General features: G+C 40.8%; 4 protein-coding genes across 7 annotated transcripts; 2 read left to right on the top strand and 2 right to left on the bottom strand.

Annotated features, from left to right (window-relative positions):
* Positions 1 to 397: 397 nt before the first annotated feature.
* mcee (methylmalonyl CoA epimerase) lies at positions 398 to 2,749 on the bottom strand. 2 transcript variants are annotated; one of them, XR_003928042.1, is made up of 4 exons: positions 2,645 to 2,730; positions 1,781 to 2,121; positions 610 to 817; positions 398 to 527 (listed from the first exon to the last, which is right to left on the bottom strand). XR_003928042.1 is itself a non-coding variant. In XM_030048223.1 (3 exons), the coding sequence occupies exons 1-3, from the start codon at positions 2,670 to 2,672 to the stop codon at positions 665 to 667; spliced, it is 522 nt and encodes a 173-aa protein (XP_029904083.1). In that variant the 5' UTR covers positions 2,673 to 2,749; the 3' UTR covers positions 405 to 664. The 2 variants fall into 2 exon arrangements, 1 of the variants encoding a protein (XP_029904083.1); XM_030048223.1 differs by having other exon boundaries at positions 405 to 817; positions 2,645 to 2,749.
* On the top strand, positions 2,698 to 7,688 carry mphosph10 (M-phase phosphoprotein 10 (U3 small nucleolar ribonucleoprotein)). Its single transcript, XM_030048221.1, has 11 exons — positions 2,698 to 2,848; positions 3,546 to 4,242; positions 4,450 to 4,634; positions 4,758 to 4,914; positions 5,140 to 5,281; positions 5,463 to 5,530; positions 5,662 to 5,799; positions 5,933 to 6,043; positions 6,572 to 6,679; positions 6,773 to 7,003; positions 7,405 to 7,688. The coding sequence occupies exons 1-11, from the start codon at positions 2,763 to 2,765 to the stop codon at positions 7,552 to 7,554; spliced, it is 2,073 nt and encodes a 690-aa protein (XP_029904081.1). The 5' UTR covers positions 2,698 to 2,762; the 3' UTR covers positions 7,555 to 7,688.
* A 730-nt stretch (positions 7,689 to 8,418) lies between these two features.
* Positions 8,419 to 15,728, top strand: ist1 (IST1 factor associated with ESCRT-III). Of its 3 annotated transcripts, none has more exons than XM_030045987.1 (10): positions 8,419 to 8,515; positions 9,119 to 9,237; positions 9,396 to 9,576; positions 9,701 to 9,788; positions 9,947 to 10,030; positions 10,142 to 10,252; positions 10,461 to 10,640; positions 10,819 to 10,929; positions 11,560 to 11,566; positions 13,474 to 15,728. In XM_030045987.1, the coding sequence occupies exons 2-10, from the start codon at positions 9,150 to 9,152 to the stop codon at positions 13,638 to 13,640; spliced, it is 1,017 nt and encodes a 338-aa protein (XP_029901847.1). In that variant the 5' UTR covers positions 8,419 to 8,515; positions 9,119 to 9,149; the 3' UTR covers positions 13,641 to 15,728. The 3 variants fall into 3 exon arrangements, with proteins under 3 accessions (XP_029901847.1, XP_029901832.1, XP_029901840.1); XM_030045972.1 differs by having other exon boundaries at positions 11,521 to 11,566; XM_030045980.1 differs by lacking the exon at positions 8,419 to 8,515 and adding an exon at positions 8,532 to 8,726 and having other exon boundaries at positions 11,521 to 11,566.
* A 4,214-nt stretch (positions 15,729 to 19,942) lies between these two features.
* LOC115356990 (polycystic kidney disease protein 1-like 2) lies at positions 19,943 to 23,788 on the bottom strand. Its single transcript, XM_030048306.1, has 8 exons — positions 23,698 to 23,788; positions 23,392 to 23,594; positions 22,906 to 23,093; positions 22,547 to 22,679; positions 21,846 to 22,041; positions 21,487 to 21,703; positions 20,888 to 20,972; positions 19,943 to 20,092 (listed from the first exon to the last, which is right to left on the bottom strand). The coding sequence occupies exons 1-8, from the start codon at positions 23,748 to 23,750 to the stop codon at positions 20,046 to 20,048; spliced, it is 1,122 nt and encodes a 373-aa protein (XP_029904166.1). The 5' UTR covers positions 23,751 to 23,788; the 3' UTR covers positions 19,943 to 20,045.
* Between the last annotated feature and the right edge of the window lie 1,861 nt (positions 23,789 to 25,649).

Below are 25,649 nucleotides of genomic sequence, written 5' to 3'. Positions count from 1 at the left end.
TTTTTCTAAGATATGTAGTTCTCTCCTTTACTGTTGAGAGGTATATTTAGTGTAGCCTTCTATTGTTCCTGTGCAATGTCGAGACAACCTGCTGCTATAACACAATCATTTCCCAAATTGGGATCAATCTCAAGATCATCTATCTATCTATCCATCTATCTATCTATCTAAATGCACTCGTAAACTGGTATGGCACTCCATTCCAAGTGACCAGTTCCAGTTCAGTTCCAGCAGCCTATACAGCACACATGGCCGTTTTATTCTACATGTGTTTGTTTCTAACAGGATACAGAAAACTTTGAAACTCTGAGCCCAAACTAAAATGGAGGAAGTTTGCATAATCTCTCAGATGTTCTTTTGTGGAAGCAGACGTTAACTCAGAAAACAGACACTGGAATGCAACACACTGTAAACACTATGCTATAATTTATTCACAACAAACTGACAAAAGGAAAAAGAGTGGCAGAAATGAAGCAACGATTTTGCTTGAGGCACACTTCTGAACTGCGAGGATCAAAACTCAAGTGCTGTAAGGAAAAATATTACAAAATCAGCATTTATTCTTATGAAGATTAATACACTTTATGAAATATACAAATGTTACTTAACAACTCCAATAATCTCAGCCAGTAACATTTGCTCAGCCAATCAGACGAAGGGCAGCTTAGGCTTCTTCGAGCTCGACCAGCACACCATCACAGTCTTTAGGGTGGAGAAACATTACAGGTTTCCCATGAGCACCTATCCGGGGCTCTGCAGACAGGGTTCTGATGTTCCTCGCCTTCAGGTCCACTATTGCAGCATTGATGTCGTCCACCTACAGCCAGGTAGTGAATTAATTCCTTATTAATAACCTCAGCAAACTACCAAACCGCAATCAATCTCTCATACACTCCAATTATCGCACGGATGAGTCGATACTCCAGAATAAAAATCAGACTCTCTGTAATGGTACGTCCCTGTTTATTGATTTATCTACCTTATTTTAATCCATTGTAAATTGTGTTTCCTGTATTGCATGTTTTTCATTTACTTCACTCCTTCATTTATCTACACCGTGTTTTGTGATATTTCAATCAATTATGAATTTGTTTATTTCATCTTTCTATGTAGTTTATTCCTGTAAAGTAATTTGTTACGTGTTAAATGCTCAATGAATAAAGTTATTTGTACAGCAGTTATGAGAGTAGAGTATTATGATTATTATTGGTAGTGGTCACAATGGTAGTAGTAGGATCACATGACGGTATGAAATGCAGGAAATCTACTCTCAGTGGCCACTTTATGAAATATACCTTGCGATTAATGCAAACATGAAAAAATGAATCATTCTGCTTAGTGTGCACAGTACAGACTGCTGGTGGAGAGGTAATGGTGCGTAGAAAATCTTTGTGGTGCACATTAGGCACTGTAGTACTAATTAAGCATCATGTGGCTGCTGACCAGGTGCATCTATTTGTGGCCACAGTTTATCAAACTGTACATCTCTGGGAGGATCATGCACCATGTGATGCAGCACACAACATCTCCTCATGGCTCTGGTGACAGTGTCTTTACTTTAATCCACTGGCTTTTGTAGCAATAACATGCAGGACGCTGTCAAATCAGCATAAACTCAGATCTTTGTTGAATCCAAGCCGAAGAAGAATCCAGGGAAATTATAATAAGGGCAAAAGATGGTCTGAACTGGTATTAGCTGGGTGGCCACTGAGAGTGTGTCCTGTGTCTCGCACCATATGACCACACTCTGCCGAACATAGTATTATCAGTACTGTCTCACCTCAATACAAATGTGGTGCATCCCTCCAGCCTTATTCTTCTGCAGGAAGCCAGCAATCGGGCTCTTCTCCCCCAGAGGGTGGAGCAGCTCCAGTTTAGTGTTCCCAAGCTCCACAAACACAGTGTAGACCCCATGCTCAGGCAGGGGCACCTTGTCACTCACTGTGGCCCCTAGCACGTCTCGGTACAGGGCTGTGGCCTTCTCTATGTCTGGGACAGCGATGGCCACATGGTTCAGCCTCCCCAGCTTCCACAGTGAGCTGGGGACACCCTGGTGGAGCGGTGCTGTGGTTGAATGCGCTCTCACCAGTGTGTGACGAGTGCACCTGGAAATACCTAAAACTGAACACAAAGATGACACAATACTGAGATGAAGCTACCAGGATAAAGCACTGAGAAAACAGTCCACATTTGCTTGGGCAATCAAGGTTATTGCAAAGATTTAAGATTTTTAATGCCAATTTAAATGGGCTGTAGCCTTAACATCAAAAATGTATTTCAAATGTATTCAGTACTTTTCCAGGCTTTGAGATAACACGAATCCACACATTTTAAGACTGTACACATCATGCATCTTTCTAACAATAGGCACTGGAAGCTATTTGTGTCATTGTAGGTCATTTCAACTGTGTCCCGTACCAAAAATGCAACAAGAATGCCAGAGAAATGCAAGAAAACATATGCTTAATTTTTGCACTCTGTTGTAAGTCACCATACATAACGATAACAAGTAAGTAACAAAACTTGTGTTTACTAATGCTACACACCTATTTCCCGAAACAAATCAGAGGCAGATTATCTTGGCAACTGAGATTACAAGTGACATAGATAGTCGTTTGCAAAATGATTACTGACACACACCAACCTGCAACCTTCAACACGGCGGACGCCATATTTCCCCGACCGGCGGAACTAACAGCGGGTCTTGGGTTTCTTCGGGAGCCTATTTACCTGCAACACACATACACCCATGTGGGGGAACGATGGCAACCAGAGATGTGTGGAGTGTGTTGGAGGACTGTGTTAACAAAGTAAATGCCAACACAGTGCACCCAGAGATCTTTCTAAGGCAAGTTGACTTACGTTTTGTTCGTGCTGTCGAGAAAGTGGCAGCAACGTCGCTTCATTTAGCTTGAATTTATCAGAGAAGTGTGGGTGGCTAGCTGTAGCTGCGAGCTAGCTGCTGTAGCTGCTCCGCATGCAGATAGTAGCGTAGCACAATATGTCCTCTATTAAGTCGTAGTTTGTTATAATCAGCCTCCTGCGTACTTGATAAACCCTCTGTTGCCAAATTTGTCTACTAAAACACACTCCCTTGTGCTTATGGCTGAATCTAGGGAGTTGGTTGGTGAAAGCATGCACATTTTCATGAAACAGGAGCACAACAGCCCCGGAAAACCAAACCCAACTGTATATTATAGGCTATGTTTTTCTGTAGCTGTGGTGTGATAGACAAAAGTCTTGTTTTGTCTGGTATCTGCTACTGTTTGGTGCCAAGTTGTATTGGAAGTGGATGTTGTTCAGCTAAAAATGTGTCTTCTATCATAATAAAATGATTACTTCTTCAGCCTTTCAGCTACACTTATTATTGGGTGATATTATAGTCAAGGGTAATTTGCCGTGCAACCTTATGCCCAAGAGCTCATTGTTAGTCTGCTGGGACGGCTGACACTGCTGACCCTCACCAGTGTTGGCAGCAGAAGCCTCTGACCGTTAATACAGAAGGATTTTGATATTGATTTTGTGTGTGTTTCCACTGTTTTCAGTCTTCAAGATGAAGTGGCAACTGAGTTCACCGCTCTCACCAAGACCCTGTATGATCTTCACAAGTCCCAGGAGCCTGCAGACTGTAAAGGCAGCCCCCTGGTGCAGCTGGTGGTGGAACATTTTGACGAGGAGCAGATCTGGCAGGAGCTGGAGCTGCAGAACACCGCCGTGCTGAGACACTTTGAGAACGTAGTCAGTGAGGTTGTTTCAGATGACACATTAACCGTACTGGCAGAGGAACAGGAGGAGAATGATGAGGAAGAGGATGATGATGATGTTGATGACCAGGAGGGGGAGGAGGAGGAGGAGGAGGACGAAGAAGAAGAAGAGGAGGAGGAAGAAGAAGAAGAACCACGCATGCGGTCTAGGAAAGAGGCTGACGGTGGTGCAGGGGGGGGCACAGATGAGGACTCTGATTTAGATTTCGATGTGGACGCATTGGAAAAACAACAGAGACGGAAGAAAGACATTTACAAGAAAGGCGCTCAGACCAAGGGGGTTCCCTCTGAGGTTGATGACAGGTTCTTCAAGCTGTCAGAAATGGAAGCCTTTCTGGATGATATGGACAAGCGGGAAAGCAAAGAGGGTGAAGGGGAAGATGACATAGACTATTTTCAGGACGTACCCTCTGATGAGGACGATGATCTTGATTTAGAGGAAATAATTTCTTCCACCAAAAAAAAGAAACAAAACACTGTATGTATCTATTATTTTCATTCCTTATCATTTTGTCTAATATATCTCACCCATCATATTCTTAAAATCTGATACTTAGTCTGGTCACTGTTAATTAATCCTAACCCTCTGAAAAGGGTGTAAAACCAATGTTGGATTTGTGCGTGTTGCTGTTTTAACACCAGCAGCAGAATGTGGGAAATGAAATCCTGTTGTGTGTGTTGACAGGAAAAGAGCTCCAGGAATCTCAAGTATAAGGATTTCTTTGATGCTGTGGAGGGCGAACCAGCCGAGGCAGATGACCACTCAGACGATGAGAATGACAGCATGGATGGGATGCAGGAAGATGATGATGATGAGGAGGAGGACATTGAAGAAGATGATTATGAAGAGGAGGAAGAAAGTGACGACGAGTAAGTATTTTAAAAATAATTGAATTCAAACCATGAAGTATTTAATGTGAGAGGGAAAGAGAGAGGTTATCATGATAACCACGCAAAGCTGATTCTAGAAAATTTCTCTCTATGCTACGTCAGGGGTATGTTTAAGGATAAGGAGAAGAAACGAGTGACGTTCAACCTCTCTGGGGAAGAGGACAGCGAGGGAGAGGAGCTGGAGGACATTTTTGGAGGAAAGGCCCGAGGATCAGCAACATCTGAATCCAAGTCATCATTTGAAAAACGTCAAGAAAAGGTAACCAAGATTTTACTTTTTGAACATTTTATTTATTGATTTTTTTTTTTCTGTTTTTGTACTAACAATAGTAATGTGTGTGGCTGAGTATTTCACCAGCAGTTGACCATTACTAAATGTACCCTGAAAGAAGCCAAACAAAGGTGCTGCTGCATCTGCATAATCCGGTGAATCTATGAATCACTAGCAGTTTTTGATGTTGTTTATCTCTCCTGCAACCTCCAGATGTCCGAGAAGATCCGGGAGCTTGAAAAAGCAGCACTAGCAGAGAAACCCTGGCAGCTGTCTGGAGAGGTGACGGCTCAGGCACGTCCAGAAAACAGCATGCTTGAGGTGGATGTGGACTTTGAGCAGATCGCCAGGATGGGTGAGTGGCAATGATGAGTCGTGTGTGTTGTGCATATGTGTGTACAAATTAGTGGATGTTTCATCAGCCAGTAAATGACACTTTCCCCATTGCTTTTATGTATACACTGCCGTATCAGACTTGCCATGTTGAGTATTTCTTTCTTGAAATCCAACATCAAGATCCTTTTGTTTTCTGTTAGCCCCTGCTGTCACAGAGGAAACCACACTACAGCTTGAGGACATCATCAAACAGAGAATAAAAGACCAGGTCAGTGTACGGGTTCGAGCAACTTGTATCTTTGAGTTTTAGTGCCACCGCAAATTGATATATAAAAACACTAAATGTGTGAATGCTGCCACTAATTCTGACCAAAAGCCTTTGACTTATCTTGTTGTAAGGTGTTTGATGATGTGGTGCGTAAGGAGAGACCCAAAGAGGAGGTGTTTGAGTACAAAAAGAGACTAACTTTGGACCACGAGAAGAGCAAGTTGAGTCTGGCAGAGGTCTATGAGCAGGAGTACCTCAAGCAGACACAGGTTGGTTTTCATACAGCTCCTCTATAGAATGTAGATGAGCTGAGCCAGACTGAGGAGATTCATTGATTTTTTTTTTTTTGTTTTTTTTTTGCTATAGTAGTGTATCCAGAGTTTTTGTTTTCTTTAATTGCAGCAAAAGACAGAGGAAGAGGAGAACCCAGCCCATGTGGAAATTCAGAAGCTTATGGACTCACTCTTCCTGAAGTTGGATGCTCTCTCCAACTTCCACTTTACACCTAAACCAGTAAGTTTTATCTGACAGTTCTGACTGAAAATGATAGACACCTAAATAGTGGAGCATTACTGCTTGCTAGTATCTAAGGAAAATCCCTATAGAGTTTGTTGGCGTCCTGAAAAACCTTCAATTTCAAAAATGTATTATATATATATATATATATATATATATAAACTCCCTTTTGAACAAATCTGGAAAAAATGGAGGTTTATATGTCCCTGTCTCATTTTTAAAAAATCTCATCATATGGGATCCAACTCATTTTAATTGATTTCTCCAATTTGAAATGTGGCTATAAAAGCTCTGAGATGGGTAATTATATTATGTCATGTAGTTATGGGATTATGTATGCCATATACACATGCCACCACCAGTTTTTTTTCACAGTTGCATTTAAATTGAAATAACAAAACTTTTGACACTGATGATGGTCATCACAATTTTAATACTGCAGTGGAAAATGACATTCTGAAATGGGTGACAACCCAGCGCACTTAGCGAAATGCCAAACTCATCCTGCACTCTGTCTGTCCACAGCACATCCCCGAGATGAAAGTGGTGTCTAACTTGCCTTCCATTACCATGGAGGAGGTGGCTCCAGTCAGCGCCAGTGATGCTACCCTGTTGGCTCCAGAGGAAATCAAGGTTTTTCATTCATTACAATCAACTGTTTATTTGATCTGGCTGTATGCCGGTATGTAAGCTGCCATGTCTGATAATATTCTCCTCTAACCAAAGGCGAAGAACAAAGCAGGGGAAGTGCTTGGTGATTCTGAGAGGATGTTAACAGACAAGAAACGTGAAAGACGCAAGAAGAAGAAAATGAAGCGCCTCAAGATCAAGGAGAGGGAGAAGAGACAGAAACTTAAAGAGGCCAGTAAAGCTGGAGAGAACAGAAAAGCATCAAAGGGTGAAATGGCAGAAAACCTGAAAAAAGTCACAAAAGGAGGCAAGGCTACAGTACTAAAGGTCAGTATTGTCATTTTTCTGTGTTGTTATTTTTCACTTAGTTCAGAGCTGGATGCATTCAGAAAGTAAGATGTGCATGATTTTATGTGGCCTGCTGGGCCATGCAGGGCTTGATAAGCCAATTTAAAATGTTCATATCACCACCATCTCTCTGTTTGAAACTGTGACCCACTTCATAAATCTGCTTTGTCCTCAATAAGATGTTGTTTAGGAGGAAATTGCAGAGGTATATATGATGACTTGGGGTGGCTGCGTCCTGTAAAGTACAGCGCTGACTGGGCTCCTCGCAGTCAAAATGACACTAAATCCCACAGCAGGGACTTGTTAATTACACAAGATAATCGAGGATGATTAACAGAGTCGGACACATGCTGAGCTAATGTTGTGTTTGTGTTTTTCAGGATGAAGGAAAGGACAAGGCTCTGCGATCCTCCCAAGCGTTCTTCTCTCAGCTGCAGGACCAGGTCAAGAGCCAGATCAAAGGGGCCAAGGACCAGTCCTCCAAGAAAAAGAAACACAAAGAAGTTTCCGCCAGCAAACTCAAGTTATAATCATGTGTTGTTCCGGCAGACTGAAATTTTATTGTACAGATTCAGATTTTTTTATGAGTAAGCTGCAATACAGTAACCAATCCTTGTAAATGTCATTTCCATCTAAATAAAATTAAGAGCCCAGATTTTTTGGAATTAGCATTTTGTAAGAGTGTCTTTTTCACTAATATTTTATTAAGGTTTTATATGAATTTAATCCTCATGAAGATGATAGCCCAGTGAAGGAAAGTGAGTGTACATGTCTCACACCTGTTAGTATATAACATCGCCCTCTAATGGTAACTTGTTTTCCTATCGAGAATGCATTCAAAGCATTCAAAAGATCAACAAGTCAGTTACAACAGCATATGTTACAATGACAAATCCTAAAGGAAACCTAACAAATTAACAAACTTCACTGGACAAGTATAGGATATTTCTGTATTGTTCAAATATCCATATAAAAGCTCAATAATGCTTTTAAATGTCAATATTTTTGAACAGGAAATTAGCTGTTAAATGTACAAGATTAAATTTGTTACAGCTTGCCTCCGTTCTGCTTGAATAAACAGAATTTTTTTTTTCACTGTGATGTTATAATCGATTATTAAGCTGCAAACACCTTAGTCTTTCTCCACATCTAAAAAATGTCAAAACAAATGCATTACTATTTGTGGGTGGACATTACAAAAGACAGACTTTTTCTAACAACTTTATATGATTTGTATGGTTTTGCACATCCTGAAAAGTAGCAGTATTTAAATATAATTTTAAAGGACAAGCACAGGATTGTTTAACAGCACCCAGTAGTTATTTTACTGTATTATAATAATAATGAAGTGATATCAGTCAGCAGTGAAAAGCTACCGCCCATTAAAAAATCCCCATGACGTCACGAGTGATCATCGCGGAAGTGAACCGAGAGACGAAACGCAGACGGCAACCCAAATAAGTTGTTGTTTACTTGGACTGATTATTACAGGTACTGTGACTCGTCGGCTGGTTACGAACTCCTAACCGTGTTGAACTTACCTCTGTCGTGGAGACTGTTTGAACACTTTTGTTGAATTTGTTTGTGAGGTGTTGTTGAGCCACTGGAAAGCTAGGTAGCTAACGTTGACAGAGGAAGAGCGCTAACAAAGGCTAGCTGGTTGGGGAAACGTTAGCGCCGCATAACCCACCATTTCTCTCTGGTACGTATTGACAGCACCGTGAAGGGGTACATACACTGTAGAGGGGGAAGGAATCGGTTATTGTAATGTTATTCGTAAGCAAGAAGGGGTTAAATAATTTCGCTTTCCGTCGTCACCAGCTACCAGCTTGTTGACGTTTCCGTAGCTCCTGTTAGCAGGCTAACTTAATGGACTGAGTGAGTGTGTGTTTTTTTCGTTTGTTCGGGGTCATTCTCCGCCATCTGTGGCGATGGGTTGGCGTGGTCACACTCACATGATTGTGTGAGTCACTTGAACAGAGGTAGGGACGCAGAGGTTGTAACGTTACCAGTCCTGTATGTGGTTGTACAGCGCACAGTTGAATGGGTTTCGGTCTTGTGTGTTTTCTAATGAGCCGTGTTGGTTTTCCGCAGGGCACCTCCTGTCCACAGAGAGCACACAGTCATGCTGGGAAGAGGTTTCCAAGCAGAGAGGCTCAGAGTCAACCTCCGCTTGGTCATCAACCGACTCAAACTCTTGGAAAAAAAGAAAAGTGAGTCCAGATCTGATCAGTTCTGCTGTAATTTTATTGACTCTCTCACGAAAGCATTGGGCAGGCCATCGAGAAGACCAGTGGTTTCATTCTTGTTTGTTCCCCCCTGTAATGATAGTTTACCTCTTCCCCCGTCCATTCACCCCTTTAAAATGTAGCGGAGCTCGCCCAGAAGGCAAGGAAGGAGATCGCTGATTACCTGTCATCAGCAAAGGATGAGCGGGCACGGATTCGCGTGGAGCACATCATCAGAGAGGACTATCTTGTGGAAGCCATGGAGATCCTGGAGCTTTACTGCGACCTTCTGCTGGCACGCTTCGGCCTCATCCAGTCTATGAAGTGAGTCATTTGGCCAGCTGAGGCACACTGATCAGAGTCCATTAAAAATACTGCTGAACAGCGTGCAGCTATGAGGCACTTCCACTGTTAAACTTTGTTCCTGGCTCTTTCTGATTTCCTTCAGGGAGCTGGATCCAGGCTTGCAGGAAGCAGTGTCCACCCTTATCTGGGCAGCTCCTCGTCTTCAGTCTGAAGTGTCAGAGCTCAAAATAGTAAGTACTCTCCCAGGTATGAACGATGTGTTGGGGCTGTCAGTTCTATCAACAATACTCAACAAATCTTCTCCTGTTACACCTGTTGAATCATTCATGATTTCATTCTCCTGGGTTTGCAGTGTCTACATAACTTTATCTCCATGGCCCTCTTTCAGGTGTCTGACCAGCTCTGTGCAAAATATAGTAAGGAGTATGGCAAGCTGTGCAGGACAAACCAGATTGGCACAGTCAATGATAGGGTAGGTGTTCTTCTCATTGGCTGCCTTTTTGACTGTGTTCAAGATTGTATGAATACTTGGGCTTGAAGTTTTTATCTGCACCTGTCTCAGTGTCTGATCTTATTTCTTTAGCTGATGCACAAATTGAGCGTGGAGGCTCCTCCCAAGATCTTGGTGGAGCGCTACCTGATAGAGATAGCCAAGAATTACAACGTGCCATATGAGCCTGACGCCATGGTGCGGGTGAGCATTAAAGAACCATATCACTGGTTCCTTTTCCCATCACTTGATATGAAGGATGGATTCATGAATTAGCCATTTCATTCTTTCCCTCTGTACTTCCTGTTGCACATCTTTTTTTTCAGTCACTGCACCAGCACATGTAATGTATTAATCAAGGGCTCCCCTGACAGGACATTTGTTCTCTCTTTTCCGCTCTACCCCTCAACAGCCCGAGGTGTGTCCTGGTGAGGAGGCAGACCTGATCGATGTGGACACTGACAATAAGAAGAGTGGAGGAGGAGGAGGTGGTGGTGGAGGGTTCACCGCTCCTGCAACTGCTTATCCTATGCCCATGCCCATGCCTATGCCCATGCCAACACCTTTCAGCTACCCACCTCCCAAAGGAGGAGTAAGACATTTCCTTTTAAGACCCAGTTCATCCTGATTTTGACTTATAGCCAGAGAGCCATGGTAGTTCCACTCATCCCCATTTGGGATAGCTTGAAAGAGAGAGAGGGGGGGGGGTGTAGATGAACAATAGTCAGCATCTTGGCTCAGACTTGTACTTGACCATTGTTTTTCCTCAGGAGCCCTTTAATGCCCCTGTCGGGACCTACAACAGCATGAACAACTTCCAGCCCTCCATGGGAGGAGGGCAGCCCCCTCAGCTGCCCAGTTGCCCCCCCACCTACGAGTCTGTAAGTGACTGAACCCTTCGAATCCATGCCCCCCTCCTGTTCCTGCCTCTGCAGACAGATGGACAGACGGACAGGGCAGGGCCCCACTCAGGGAAGAGCAGTTCATTTTAGCTTGCTTGCAGTCTCCCCTTTCCTTCGCAACTCTGCGCTGTTTACAGAGTAACAGAGTTAGTGTGGCAATATTCTGCTTTAGACGCACAGCTGTAGGTAGTATGAACTGCTAATATCTACTAACCCTGCCTTGGTTTAGTGTCAGAGGCTTTATATTGAAGTGACCAGAGTGCACGCATTTATTTGGTTAGAGGAAGTATGTCCCATAGGAGGGATGGTGACAGCTCAGCTTAGTGTGTAGCTTTCTTTTGTTGTGCATTTCTGTGGCACGCAACCTGGAGCTCTTAACGTGAAGGTGATGGTTTTCCCCAAAATGCATCAGCTGAAGTTTTTTCACTCACTTTCTCTGTTACCCTAATCACTTATTGGTTGCTTCCATATCCCTGAACTCAGTGATTATGTCTCTCACAATACTAATATCTGTGTTTCATTTTAATGTGAGGATGAGTTGGCCCTTAACACACTTTCTCTGTGTTTCAGATTGATGACCTGTCTGATAAACCCTCTGTTCCTTCCCAGGCAGTAGGTGAGTTTTGCCAGTCACCAATAATTACATATTATCATTATACGATGAGTATTCCATCTAAACTGAGACACGTCTAATCCCCCCTGGGCGCCCCTCCAGCAGATGGCGCCCTAGGCAATTGCCTATATCGCCTATGCCAAAAGCCGGACCTGCACACACACACCCTTAATTCTAAGTTACCTGTCATAAAACTACCACTGCTTTGCTCTTGATGCCTTTTCAGAGGAATGTGCCAACTTGTGGGTAAATTTGATTTCCATCTGAGAAGATTGATGCCAGTTTTATCTTGGCGCATCCAGTTCAAATAAACAAAGGGCTGCAGGGTGTATGCAGGTCCTGTTTTAAAAAGTCTTTACAAATATTATGCCTTTAACAGTCATTAAATAGTCCTCAATTTAAATGAATCTGGTCTTACTTTATGCACCAGTCAACACTTCTGATGTTATAATACTTTAGATTTACTGAACCCAGAGAGAAATGCAACAAAATCCTTGTACTTTTCCCAGGTACTGATAAAAAAGGAATGGGTGGGTGGATGTATTGCAATACCATCACTTTAACAATTATCATCTTGTTAACATTTTCCTAACTAAAACTTAGCTCTGCATTGGACCAAATATATAGTACTTGACTTTGTACTTACCTGTAGTGTTTATTTGTATAGGAAAATGATTATTTGTCCAAAAAATTAAAGTCTTAAATTTTGTTAAAATTAGTTTGAAAAAGGTCATTTAAGTTATTTAAACGAGGCCTCTCGTGTCAGATCTGAGATGGACGGTGCACTCAGCAGAGCAGCCATTCACCCCCACTCATTTACAATTACACGCATTTGAAGTCTTTTAAAGACCTTTGAAATTATGAAAGTGTGACCTGTATGTCATTTTATTCAATACTGCTGACATAGCATGTTTATAGCGGTGTTATAACATCTGTGGCTCTTGTGCAACTAATGCCCCTCATGACTTTCCTTAACCAAATGAGCCAAATTGCAACACAGTCACAGTCGTGTTTCTGTTTGTCCTTGATGTATCTTTTGGCTGACTGGTGTATAAATTTAATCAAGTCTTTCTTGGCTCAGGAACAACCTTTCTACAAGGTTTCATGTAAATCCGTTCAGAACTTTCAGAGATATCTTGCTCAAAGACAGAGAGACACGGCAGCTGCCTAACCTTTGCCACCTACTTGGAAGAGTTAATCATTAGTTATTTTAAATACAGCCATGGAACTGTTTTTGGCAATTAACTGTTTATTCATCTGCTGGGCACAGTCATTAGTTGTTAGTGGTGCACCACCGGTCAAACTTGATGTATTGGTGCTATTGGGTTGCCAAGTAAACGAGGTAAACGAGGTGATTCAGCCTCCCTGCTTACCCGTGCAGCCTCCCCAAGGCAGCAGTTCCTCTTTTGAATATTAGGGCTCAAACAGATTCAGGTCTGGTTATGAAGTCTGTTATGAAGGCATCGTCTTCATCGTCATTTTCATCACAGAAATGTCTGAAATTATTAGAAATTATTAGATTGTCAGAAATAAGTATTTCATTAACAGTGTAAACAACACAGCCTCATTCAGCTATGTTTTGTTGATAATACTGTTATGGTCTGAGGCTGCGCTGTTCGCACATGGCCCCTCCACCAACCAGCACATGGATACATGGCGATTTGTTAAGGAAATAATTTAGCATTGAGGATGCTGGAAGGTGTATCTTCTTCAGTTCATACAAGCTTGGCTAGTGATTTCCCTCTGCCGCCGTGCATTATGCTCACCCAGTCAGTAAGAAGCCCATTGTTTTCTTTGTATTGGATGCAGATAAAATTGGTGATGACATGTTGACATGTTCCTTTAATCTGCTGTTTGGGCTCATTATAGAGTTGTTTAACCCATGCTGAATGTGTTTTATTTCTCTCCAGCTTCTGGCCCTTCAGCTCAGATCTACGACAACAACGCTCTCCCTGAGCTGCCCTCTGTTCCGGACACTCTCCCCACTTCGTCCTTCGGCGGGAACACTACCACATCCGATGACATCGACTTCGACGACTTGTCAAGGCGGTTTGAAGAGCTGAAGAAGAAGACCTAATTACAGCAGTCCTGCTCTACACAGTTACAAGCCTGTGTGGTCACCTCCGCAGTCCAGACCAGGAAATGGAAAATGTTAAAGGTTCTGAATCAGATCTGGATTGTTCTCTGCCCTTCTCAAATAGATGTTAAACTTAATTTTACCTCATTCAGGCAAATGTGACGAGCTCACAAAGGGTGTAATTGCTCGCTCAACTGAGTGATCTTCATCACAGTTTAGATGATAGAAAGTACAAAGTGAGCACTTCATTTTTTTTTTACTGTGCATCATACAAATTATTACAAGTGGGATGATCAGGACTCCTGTCTGTCTCGGACTCAGGCCACTCCACTTTGAACTTTTCCCATTTGTCTGTGTGGTATATTGTTTGGGTCTTATCTAACCTGACTTATTACCAGTTTTAGTAGTTACTTTTTCCAGGTGTGGGGAAAAGATAAACATGTACATGACTTGATTCTGCTTTTCCACATATTGAATTGCCCTCGTCTTAAGCGGTCTCTCACTGAATGGTGCACCAGACCAGTCAAACCAGCCTGACAGCCCCTGCCAGCTGTGTTAGGAAGTTAGTATTCACAATAGATGACTCTCCAGATAGTTTCCAAGGTGAGGCTCAAATACCCACAGATAATTTCAGCGAGACTAGAGAACACATCCACATAACGTAGGTGCAAGGAAGCCATAATTCTTAGTTACGTCCAGTCATGCAGCTTTGTGGCTGTGGAGAGGATGTTTTAAAACACTCCCTGCTCACCGAGGTTCTCAGACTTCAAGGTGCAGTCACTGAGTATCAAACTGTTAAATATAATGTATAGCACTGTCACAAACCCCAGTGGCATTTGTAAAATATTCACCCTCTTTATGGTCGAACATTATTTCTGTATTAATAAAAGAAGCCTTCCTGGAAACGTTCATGGTGACGCATGTCAAACCTGTTTTCTGACATATCTGCTCATCTGTTACAGGGGTGGAGGTGCACAGATGTAAACTGATAAAAGTATATGGAAATGTGTAATATATTATGCTACATATAGAATGACATAGGTAGACCTATATACAGGAATGATTGCTTTAAATGTACAGAAAGATGATTTGGGTAGTAGGAAGGTGTTCAATAATCGAAGAAGTTGTTTTATACTTACTTATCTCCCAATAAAGCTTTTGTGCCCTTTTGAATGTCAGTTTTACCATTTACCAAATACTTGCACTTTCTGTATTTTTGTTCAAAACCATAACATTTGGATGTAAGACATGGCCGCAGACAAAACAGAATTCTCTAATTTGATAGATATGATGTAAATACTGCCCCTCAAATGCAACAGGTTTGTTTTATGCATACTCTGTGTGAGGACGAAGGTCTAGAGTGATCACGTGCATGTGTCTCATGTGGCGTATTATCACCTCTGCATTTGCCTTAGTTAACACTTCTCATGAGACGCCTTGCCAATCTGCATTAGGACTTCATATCATTTATTTCTTAAGCCTAGGTACATGTATTTTACTCGATTAAGTTAGTCTTGTTCATCTGTGCTCCCTGAAAGATGCATTCATTTAAGGTTACTGGTTGAGTTGGCATATATGTATGAGAGGAAAATGCTCAGTGTGCATTGGCAGTGGAGAAAGATATTTTGATCGCTTAGGGAGAAATGAGAGTGTTATGATTTGGTTGCTATATAGGCCAGAAAATTGCTGCACCCTCACCCCACCCAACTCTATTTGCATGACAGATGGATTGTGGCCTTATCTTGAGTAACATGACTCAGCAATCTGGGGAAAGGCAAATGGTGCATCTGAGAGCTTTCCTACTAGTCAATAGACGCAGTACATCAATAAGTTAATGAGAGAGCGGGAAGAAGAACCTGTTTTATATGAAATGTAAAGAGTAACACTAAAGGACTTTGACCTGCTCACTGTTTCATCTTGAAGGATGTTTGTTTTCTATGTTGGACTGTTTGAAATCTTTCATGCTAAACCTTGAGCAGACACAATATAGTGTCATCCTGTTGCAAAAAAAAAAAGTAAATGAGTTTTTTTTTCTCTCTGTCTACTAAAATTATGATTTAATAAAAGATTGGAATTGCGATACTGGTATGATTGACCCTGCTCTATTTTTTTTTTAATTATTTGAACAGCATTCATGTTTTATTGAGCAGCACCACTATGTCCAAGGTTAATCAGTAGGGGGCATCAATATCCCAAAACTACAAGGGGATATGATCCACATTAAGTTGAAATAATGGCAGCGAACTGGAACAGAGGAGAAATCCCCAAACTTTCAGACTCATTTGTGATAAATCAGGTGAAAATGGAGCCCATAGGCTTGAGGGTCGCTTCTGGTTTAGTGCTTTATTGTAGAGGACAAATACCCCCTGCTTCCCTGTCATAGCCAGGCACATTTAGTATAATAAAAATAAGAAAAAACTGTATTTGTACAGCACTTTTTGAAACCTAGTTACCAGGGGCCTCACATTAATATAGTACAGTTGGGAGCTGAAGAAACACCTGTCATCAGTCATTTGCTTTGGTTTAAATTACCATCAGAGGGAACTGCTGTAATTCCACCCACTCACACTGTTTGCCATCTGACCTGGAGGTCCTACATACCAATGACTTCTACCATATGATGATCACTGTTATCTGTTAACACCTAAGAATCTGTTTTAAAATGTTGTCAACAAATTAATATAATAACAAGCTCATTGTTTTCCATTCCTTCTGTCCTTCCTGAAAAATATGTCACATTTTTTGCGTGAAAACTGAGGTATTGCTTATGCCTTTTTGTTGTATAAAAAGTCATATCAGGTAAGGGTTATAAATCTCAAATCACTGGGCAGCTCCAAACCTATACTGTTACTTATACTTAATTATACTTTTTGCGCAAGTCGGAGGTCTTTGTACATATCATCTTGTGGAATTATGACAGTCTAACCACAATTGTCTAACTGCAATCTCTCATATTAAATCATGAAACTGCCATAACAAACATCAAACTGTAGTGAGTGTGCAGTAATTTTTTTTTTAACCTCAGCCCTGCTGTGATTTTGTGTCCTCAGAGAGGTCAGAGGGTAGAGAAGGTGATTTGAACCAGGCATGTGACCTGCACACACGCTGCAATCCCAGAAATCCAGAGGTTTGTGGAGGCTGCATCAACATGTTTGCCTCACAACTACCACATATTATGTGTGGTGGTACATCAACAATTAAAGAAATGCTCCTGAAATGCTTTGGTAAGTCTTTTGTTATCAGACTGCACCCTCAAATGTTTTCTTCATTCGACCAGGGAACTATAGCACCCTCTGTGCTTTCTATCATCTCCGACCCTGAACTCAAAACCTGTAAAAATAAAAATAAAAGACAACATCCAAACAGTTTGATCCTGAGAATTTTCTGAGTGAAAAATAACTTTGACGGAACATGAAGCTCCTGAGGCAAAGATTTTAACATGTGTTCCTATTTGGAATGACAACCATGTCGATAACGCTAAAATACAGTGATACACTGTTTCTCTTGATGCATTGCAGCACAGTGCCACTTAATTCCACTTTCTTTCTTACAACTTTTATTTGACTAGCTGAATTATTATTCTCTCTACATTCAAAAATTGTTCTGAGATCCAACAAGAAATACAGTTATCATTTCAGCTGTACTCACACTATTGTAATCACTGTAGATCATTTACCTGGAGCAATGTCATCCTTTTTTAGAGCTATCATTCATGTTTTAGAGTGAAATTTTCCTTGAACTGCTGCACAGCCTCTGAGCACAGTTATCTATCTTTTTATTCAGACAATGACACTTGTGAAACACTGCTCATGTTGCAGCTTTAAAGATCACGAAATGAGAAGTTCTTTGATCTGTCCAACTCGGGCCCTTCCTCTTGTAATCACAGTAGCAGTTCTGTCTCATGAGTTCTGATGACTTTGAAACCTGCATGCAGTAGTAGTGTGACATTTGGCTTTACTTGGTGCTAATTTTGCTTCAGCAGCAGCAAACTTTCACTTCAGTAGCATTCACAAATCAGGTGAATGTAACATATTATTCACAATGTGGGCATTATAATGTTGATATATACTTTAGTGATGCATACAGCCCTGTGTCGCGCAGCTCCAACGACAAACATGCTCAGAGGAGGATTTCAGTCTTCCTGGATCTTAGCCATGTATCTTTGATGTCTAGTCGATACAATCTTGCTCAGTCCACTCAAATGGCTTAAAGGGTAACTCAACACTGAATCACGTCAGGCAGAAAACGTTGCCTGCACTGCCCTCTAGGGGTTGAAACTTTTGGTCATGTTGCTCTTGCCACACCCAGTCACTGAGGTGGCAACAGGTATTTTTAGCAGCTGCCAAAGGCAAAGCACCTTCAGCCTTATCACTGAATGAGTGGCCACAAGTGCAACATGCCAAAAAGTTTCAACCCCTAGAGGGCAGTGCAGCAAGAATTTAATGCTGGTGTTGAGTCACTCTCTAAGCACTGAAAAAAAAAAAAAAAAGTGTTGATTTTTTGTTTTAGGCAGCCAGGCTGAAGACTTGTCAGTTATGTTTGTGGTTCTTTCAACTGAGAGCAAACTAATTAATAAATAGATTCATTAATTTAAAAAGGGATGTTTTTTTTGTTTTTGTTTTGTTTTTTAAACACATTTCAATGCAGACAGACAACATATGGATGAAACAGTTTATTCAAGTTCACACATACAATACACATACAATTTGATTAAATGAATGATTAAATGTAAAAGCAAAAGTACAGATCACACAGTTGTCCCAAAACCAAAAGCATAAGCCTAAATGCAAGTGGGCCTACAGATAAATCATTTAATGTCAGGACTTACTAATTCACATAGAAATGGGCATGAGGGATGAAGATGCGTTATGACATGCACATATATGGTACATTGTGAACTGAAGAAAGTGGTCAATTAATAATTGGGTCCCATATGTACCACTGAATAATTTGCTTCCTCTATCTCCACGTCCGATCACGCATCTCAAATCCAAGGTGAAAGTTAGTGTTACGCTGCATGATGAGTGTTTGGCCCTCACAGTGATGACCAGTCATGTTGACAGCAGCAGGACTGAACGCAGATACCTAGGCCATATTGCTATTTTTAGATAGAAGCTGATATTGTTTCGATATTCAATCTATATAAATGATAACCATTCAGCTTTTACCAAAGTACTTTATTCTTGCGAGGGCAGAGGAAGCCTCTGAAACTAATTAAAATCTTCCAGTGAAATTTATACTAATGAAATTGTTAATGAGTTATTGAGTTAGGGGCTCTGTAGCTGCTAGGAGGCCCCCCACACCTGTTTAATAGCTGATGAACTGCTGGATAAATTACTACCTGTTCAATGAAGAATACATGTACAGAACATATTACTGAAAAGTTGCATGAATGAATAAAATGTGCAAAGAAAAAAAATCACTTCAGGTTTCAGGGGCATAGTGGACACTAGTGACATGTCCCCCTGACTCCTGCAGCCTGTCCCTCCTATGTACTAAATCAAAAGTTCATCCATTTACCAAAGAGTTCACTAGTCCTTTTAGTAGACACCTTTCACAAGTATATAACCCTTCGAAAATGGAGAGAATTCACTTGATTTCAAGAAATAATGAATAACCAAAAGTAAGAAATTCCAGGAATTTACAGAAACTTTGTAAAAAAAAAAAAAAAAAAAAAAGAAAGAAAAAAAGAAAAAAGAAAGAAAGGGGAAAAAATCCATAAACCCAAATTTTGCTGAGGGTGTCCACCCACAGTTTCCTGGGTTTCAAAGGTCTAACACAATAAAAATGACACAAACCTATATATTTAATTTCATGTTAATTATGTTTAAGTAATAATAATAATTATTATAATAATAAGTCCTGAACATTCCACTCCCTTCACTTTTGAAATGATGGCTGTTCCCCTGGACTGAGAACAGTTTTTACTTTCCAGATGACTGAAGTTGCTTGTGATACAACTACAGCAGTGAGAGATAAGCAAGCTTAAAATTTAGCTTTATATAAATCAGACTCTTGGGGAAAATAACAAACAATTCATCCATAAATGGAAAAAAAAAAAAACAATTTAAGCAATGGTAAGCAATGAAATATGTCACTACCAGCTATTTACTGTATATACACAAACACTATCATAGATAATAAAGGATGTGAAACACCTTCACAAGCAAGAGCCACAGTTATATTCAACTGTAATACCCGTACATTGAGAATCAGCAGTGCAGAAAAGGCTAGCAGGCACCAGGAATTTTGCACACAGGCAAAACATTTGAATTTGTTATGCAGTTATAAATTTAGAAAATACATCTCCAATATAATATCTTCAGTGCAGAAGAGTGTGCAGGGAGCAGGAGTGCAGGGAGTTGTAGCCATATCCATCATCCTCTGCAGCTAAATGGAGCTTCCTCACTGTGAGTCCCTGCCAGAGTACTGTCTACACTTGTCTCGCTGCTCTGTTGAAAAAGGAGAAGACAGTGCTGTTAGACTCATGCGACTTCACTTCTCTCCATCTGAGGGAAGGACCAACAGATCCGCCTGGGGGAGAGAGGTCACTCAGGAGCACAAGGGAGAAGTGGAGGACTTGGGGAAGTACATCACTGCTGTCAAAGAAACATTTCAGTTTGGCTAAACATTTTCAATTCTTGCGTATGCATAAGTTAATACACAGAATGGAACAATTAACCCCTTTTTTCTTTTTCTTTTTCTTTTGGAGGATGCCTACATAAGTTACGTTGACTGGAGGTCTGTACAGTGGCCAATGCTAATGGTTAAATCCTCATGAATTCCTCATGGGCGTTTATTAGCATACTGGTGTCGAATATGAGCAAATCTGATGTTGAAAGGTTACTGTTTTTTTTTTTTTTTTTTTAATCAAACAACTCCATCTTGAATCAAGATATTTTTAAAAATGCTATCCTTACTCAATGGACAGATAGTAACAAGTAATAAGTAAGTAATATTGAATGTTAAAAAAAAACATATATTACCTTGACGTAAAATTTACTTCTTGAGACCTGTGATTTTGTCCTCTAAATGTTAAAATATTCATTTCAAATCTTAAACTGTCTTTACATATATTATTCATATTATTTGTATGTTGCAATGCATTAAAGATGACAGACTTAAATCAACAATATCAAAGACAAGGAAAGCCGTGCAGAGCCTTAGCTGAGTCATGGATGTGACTGTGTGTAGATGGAGCACAAATGAAATAGGTACATTGAAGGCAATAGTGTGATCAGTCTTACCTAACAGCACTTGTTCAATTTCTTGAGTCTCCTCCACTGCCACTGGCTTCAGCAGCAGAGCAAAAAAGACAGCGATGCCTATCACCTTAGGATAAAAACAAGATGTGTGTTTTTTAACTGTCTGTTTTCTCAGCAGTAAGACATTGTGTACTGACACAAGCTAAACTCCTGCTGAGAAATGGTACTAAACTGCATTAAGTCTAGTGTGACATTCAAGGGGGCAAGGAAATGTCACATCATTTTTCACAAGACAAAGTGGAGTTTCAGTCCTCAGTCCCTCAAAATCATCTAAATTAGATGGGTGGTAAGGCAAATTACAGGCATTTCAAAAGACAAATGGGTTATAAACAACATGAAATTCTGCCACTCCGATGAACTGCTTCCACTTCTCTCCAATGCAGCTCTAAGCTTTTCAGGGATAATTTAAAGATGACCATACCCCTTGATTCAAGACGGTGAAATTCACATTGTAAACATGCAAAATTCTCCCATTCTTCTGGCAGATTCTTCACTTTTTTTTTTTACTTTTTTTTTTTTTTTTTTTTTTTTTTAACTCATTATGAATATGTTTTGCAGTCTGTTTCCCCATCTTCACCAACCTTGAGTGGCTGCAGTATAAAGATGCTCTGAAAGAGGGAGAGGCCCAGAGATATGACCCACTGGATGGACTTCTCTTTGCCATATTTGAGGCCGTAGAGCAGGGTGAAGAAAGTGGACACCCCACTGATGGACAACAGCAGGAACCAGGCGAGAAATACACACCACCAGGGCAGCCAACAGCCTGTTGCCTTCTTCTTCTTACTCACAGGAGGCAGACTAGAGTGAGGAGGGGGAGGGAAAGAAGAGGAAAGAGGATGACTGAGGAATAGTCAGAATGCAAATGGATGTGAGACCTTCCAATCAAATGAAAACCAGTGGCACTCTGAAGTGATATGCCCCTATAGAAAATGTTTCAGACCAGAAGGCCATGTGGCTGGAGAAGACCATCTCAGCCTTGCGAAGCAGCAGGTTGGTGATGTTGAGGGCCTGCTGGTACTCATCTTGGCTTGGGAAGTTCTTTCCATCCAGCCTCTCCAGACACAGCAACAGGTGAGAGAGACAGGACATGAGGAACTTGCTACAGTACACCCAGTGTGGGTCGCTCTCACTCTCCCCTGGGACAGACGCACAGAGACACAACAGCAGAGTGTTCAGGGTCAAAATATCAAAAAGTACAGGCTCTGTGTAACTGGACCTGGTCTCATTGTATGTTACCAATTGCAACATACAGGTGATACACACAAAATATTGTCACTCCATAGTGACTTATTGCAACTTGTTGTAATATTGTTTTAGCTTTTATGCTGATGATGTTAATCTAAATGAATTGAATTAGGTTGAACTCGGCTAAATTCAACAAGACAGAACTGAACTGAATTGAAAAGATTTGAAATGAATGGAACTGAACTGAATTTAATTGAACTGACAGTACATTGTACAATTTTTCTTTCAGGTAGGTCCAATTCAAAGTTCTTTTTAATGTTTTCATCTCCATTATTACATTTTGCCACCTCACCATTAAGTGGAAAAGTGTAATTTTGCCCTTATTTTGATATATCAAGCTTACTACACAAACAGATGAATGCTGCCACTCTGAGGGGACTGCAATGATTCATGTACCTTGCATCAGCTGGATCAGTTCATGTACCCTGTCCAAGGCCGGGCGCAGATCAGAGGCTGACTCCAGCCCGCTCAGCTCTGACATCTGGTTCCTCTTACTCTTGCTCAGCAAGTTCACCAGCTCCTCTGTGTCCTACACAGGATGTGCAACACAATTCAAACTGGTTGTGAGAATACAGCCAAATAAAGCAAAGGTTTAATATTGTGACAAAAAAAAAAAAAAAAAAAAAAAAAACTTACAAGGCATTCCAAAGGGAATGATCTGCTACAGTTCATCAGAGCAGATCCCTCAGTCACACAAAGATGTACCACACACACACACACACACACAAATCAAAGATCAGAGGATGTAAAAAGACCTTCAGAATGGCTGGTATGGTAACTGCATGAGGTTTCAAGTTCTCCTCTTCGCTGTCCCTCTGTGTTTGGGAGGTGTGGCGAGGTCTGATGCTTCGGAAGATGGTGATGATGAGGATGTTGATGGGGAACATAAGAAGCCCGCTCTCCACCCCCACCATGACCTCCTGCCAGGTGATTTTCAGTGAACCTGACCAGACAAAAACAAAATTACACATGCCTCCATATATGACTAGAGAGAATAGTACATGACTCGTCTGCCAAACATTGCTGGCATTACTGTGTCATTTTAAATTGATATTCTTCAAAAAGCTTACTCTTTACTCTTTCTTTTCCTCTTTCTTTTTGTTTGTTTGTGTGCTTCTCTATTTGTTTCTTTCTTTCTGTCTCTCTCTCTTTTTTTAGGTTAATTTTCAGCATAACATGACTTTGCCCCCAAAAAGTAAACATACTAAGATGCAAACACAAACATAAGATTGTTGATTCACCAAAGGAGAAGAGGACCGGTGAGTCCTCATTTACAGGAATATTCCAGAAGGCGATGTTGATGGCCATGGTGCAGAGGAGCAGGCTCATGCAGCAGGACACCCTCTGGGCACGTGTGAAGGGACTGCGCCAGGGAGGATCCACAATGGACACCCAGATGTGTTCATCCTTAAAGCCAGTCACTGTTCTGCTCTGGAAAATATTCCTGACAAAGAGCACATAAGCCCATGACAAAACTGACCAGTGAGTTTTCTTGTCCTTTGAAACATAGGTTATGATTTATCAGTCTGAAGCGGTCCGACTCTGACCTGAAGCTGGCAATCTCGTTCTTCTTTGCAACACTGAAATTCTTCTTGGTCATGCCCTCTCCTCGGTCAGCGCTCAGCCAGCAGTCACACAAAAAGTGCGACACCTGGTGTGTCTGGATGTCCTGCACAACTACCCTGTTGATATACCTAGCAGAAACATATCATATTCACTATATATGAAAAGCATGTTATAAATACACACCACAATAGACAACAGTAAAGCTGCAGTAGGAAACTTTGCACACTGATTGCACCAAATGGCAGGAAGAAGTAACTTTGATTTTGGAAATTTCAGTACCTTAAAGTCATGCAATATATTGTCAGTATGCATTCCTCAGACCTAAATTTATTCTTCTTTGTGTCTGGTTGGAGTGGTAGGTAACTTCTTGTACATGGAAAGGATCTGCAGCCAGTGACTAGGACTGACACTCGAATTGAGTTTGGCCATTTGGGTGGAATCTACATCTTCTTAACTAGGGGAGGCGGGACGCTTCTTTCTTTTCCAGAGCTTCTTTCATAACACCGGTGTTTATTTTTTATTATGTAACTTTTTGTGTTGCCCAGTTTTACAGTACCAGTGAATTGGCATTTTCATAGTCTTTTGCCCTTTAAGAGGAATGCAGTTTCATTTCAGGGAAGGAAGTTTTATTCATGCCTGTTGGTGTATGATGAAGTAACCACTGAAGATCAACTGTTTTCAAGGAAGTAAACATAATGAGGTTTCCAATTAAAAATATAAGAAAATCAGAATTTATATTGTTAAATAGGTGTATATCATGGCATGACAAAATAGCGACCAAAGGTGAAAGTCATTTTTGATTATATTTTGGCTTTAAAAGGAGGTTTGCATACACAAGCCAGATGTCATGAAACAAATCACACATATGAACACATCTGCATCGTTTTTTTTATTTGCAGCGATGGTGGTTCTCGGCCACCGTACACATTACTGTATGCAGTTTGTGTGTTTCTATTTGAGCAATTACTAAAGACAGAGTACTTCAACATGACACCAAGGGTTAGATGTGTGTGTGAGTAAATGCATGCATGCTCAAATTCTATATGTGTGGGTTTGGTCATATAGTAGTATTTAAAAACAAGTGCTAACAAGATAGTGCTAAGCGATGAGGCAGGCCTGACATTTTGAAGTGTCACTGTGAGGAAGTCAGCAAGCTATCCCGCAGCGAGGGGGTAAATGCCACCTGTAAACAGCGCTTACAACCTCGTTCCTCTGACATCACTCAGTTCTCCACAGGTTCAATGACTTCCAGCATCAAACAACATGTCACAAGTTAGAGGAAGGTTTTTTTTTTGTATCTATGCCTGGGACACTAAAATTTTAAAAAATGCACCAAGGAAGGACATTACATTAACACCGTCTTAAAGCTGAAATCTAACTTTCTGCACACTGACGCTCCATAGGGGTGAACTACAGCTGTGGTTCCCAATTATATTTCAAAGGGGGCACATTACTGAAAAAAACGATAATGTGCCCCGTTTGAAATATTTTTTTCAGCCAAGTAAGTACCCTCTGACCAGTGAAAAAAAGGTAGGAAAAAAATGAAAAAGGTCCAATACAGTCCATCAATGTCTGAAACAACAACCTGATACTGATATTTGGAAAACTGAATATAAAATGTGGTTGATCAAATTTACATTCACATTGCTATTAAACGTATTAGAGCATAGGCTGATTATTTTTGGCATTATGTATGGCTGATATTTTGAAAATTAATATTCAAAAAATCTCATGTACCCCTAGGGGTATTTGTACCCCTGTCTGAGAACCAATGAACCACAGCACCAATAGTCTAGTTGAGTGAGAATATAATCAACCGACCAGGTAATAAGAACCCAGATATATTATCTACAGAAGTTTGGAAATTTGAAAGAAAACTGTCATGGGATGATGTAAATATGTTGATGTGAGAGCAGGTTCACAGTAACTTCAT

Source organism: Myripristis murdjan, chromosome 3 (assembly GCF_902150065.1).
Source record: "Myripristis murdjan chromosome 3, fMyrMur1.1, whole genome shotgun sequence".
Lineage (NCBI taxonomy): Eukaryota > Metazoa > Chordata > Actinopteri > Holocentriformes > Holocentridae > Myripristis > Myripristis murdjan.
The sequence above is the reverse complement of the archived record's forward strand: the minus strand, read 5'-3'. Positions and strand labels throughout refer to the sequence as shown.

Excerpts from the sequence above, each read along its gene's own strand:
- mcee (XM_030048223.1), bottom strand. The coding sequence starts at position 2,672 with ATGGCGTCCGCCGTGTTGAAGGTTGCAG. Across the intron at positions 2,122-2,644 it reads CGCCGTGTTGAAGGTTGCAG|TTTTAGGTATTTCCAGGTGC; the intron begins GTTGGTGTGTGT and ends CTTTGTGTTCAG. Across the intron at positions 818-1,780 it reads TGCACCACATTTGTATTGAG|GTGGACGACATCAATGCTGC; the intron begins GTGAGACAGTAC and ends ACCTGGCTGTAG.
- mphosph10 (XM_030048221.1), top strand. The coding sequence starts at position 2,763 with ATGGCAACCAGAGATGTGTGGAGTGTGTTGGAGGACTGTGTTAACAAA. Across the intron at positions 2,849-3,545 it reads CACCCAGAGATCTTTCTAAG|TCTTCAAGATGAAGTGGCAA; the intron begins GCAAGTTGACTT and ends CACTGTTTTCAG. Across the intron at positions 5,531-5,661 it reads AACAGAGAATAAAAGACCAG|GTGTTTGATGATGTGGTGCG; the intron begins GTCAGTGTACGG and ends TCTTGTTGTAAG.
- ist1 (XM_030045972.1), top strand. The coding sequence starts at position 9,150 with ATGCTGGGAAGAGGTTTCCAAGCAGAGAGGCTCAGAGTCAACCTCCGC. Across the intron at positions 10,253-10,460 it reads AGCCTGACGCCATGGTGCGG|CCCGAGGTGTGTCCTGGTGA; the intron begins GTGAGCATTAAA and ends ACCCCTCAACAG. Across the intron at positions 11,567-13,473 it reads TGTTCCTTCCCAGGCAGTAG|CTTCTGGCCCTTCAGCTCAG; the intron begins GTGAGTTTTGCC and ends ATTTCTCTCCAG.
- LOC115356990 (XM_030048306.1), bottom strand. The coding sequence starts at position 23,750 with ATGACCAAGAAGAATTTCAGTGTTGCAAAGAAGAACGAGATTGCCAGC. Across the intron at positions 23,595-23,697 it reads AACGAGATTGCCAGCTTCAG|GAATATTTTCCAGAGCAGAA; the intron begins GTCAGAGTCGGA and ends GCTCTTTGTCAG. Across the intron at positions 22,042-22,546 it reads ACTGATCCAGCTGATGCAAG|GGGAGAGTGAGAGCGACCCA; the intron begins GTACATGAATCA and ends CGTCTGTCCCAG.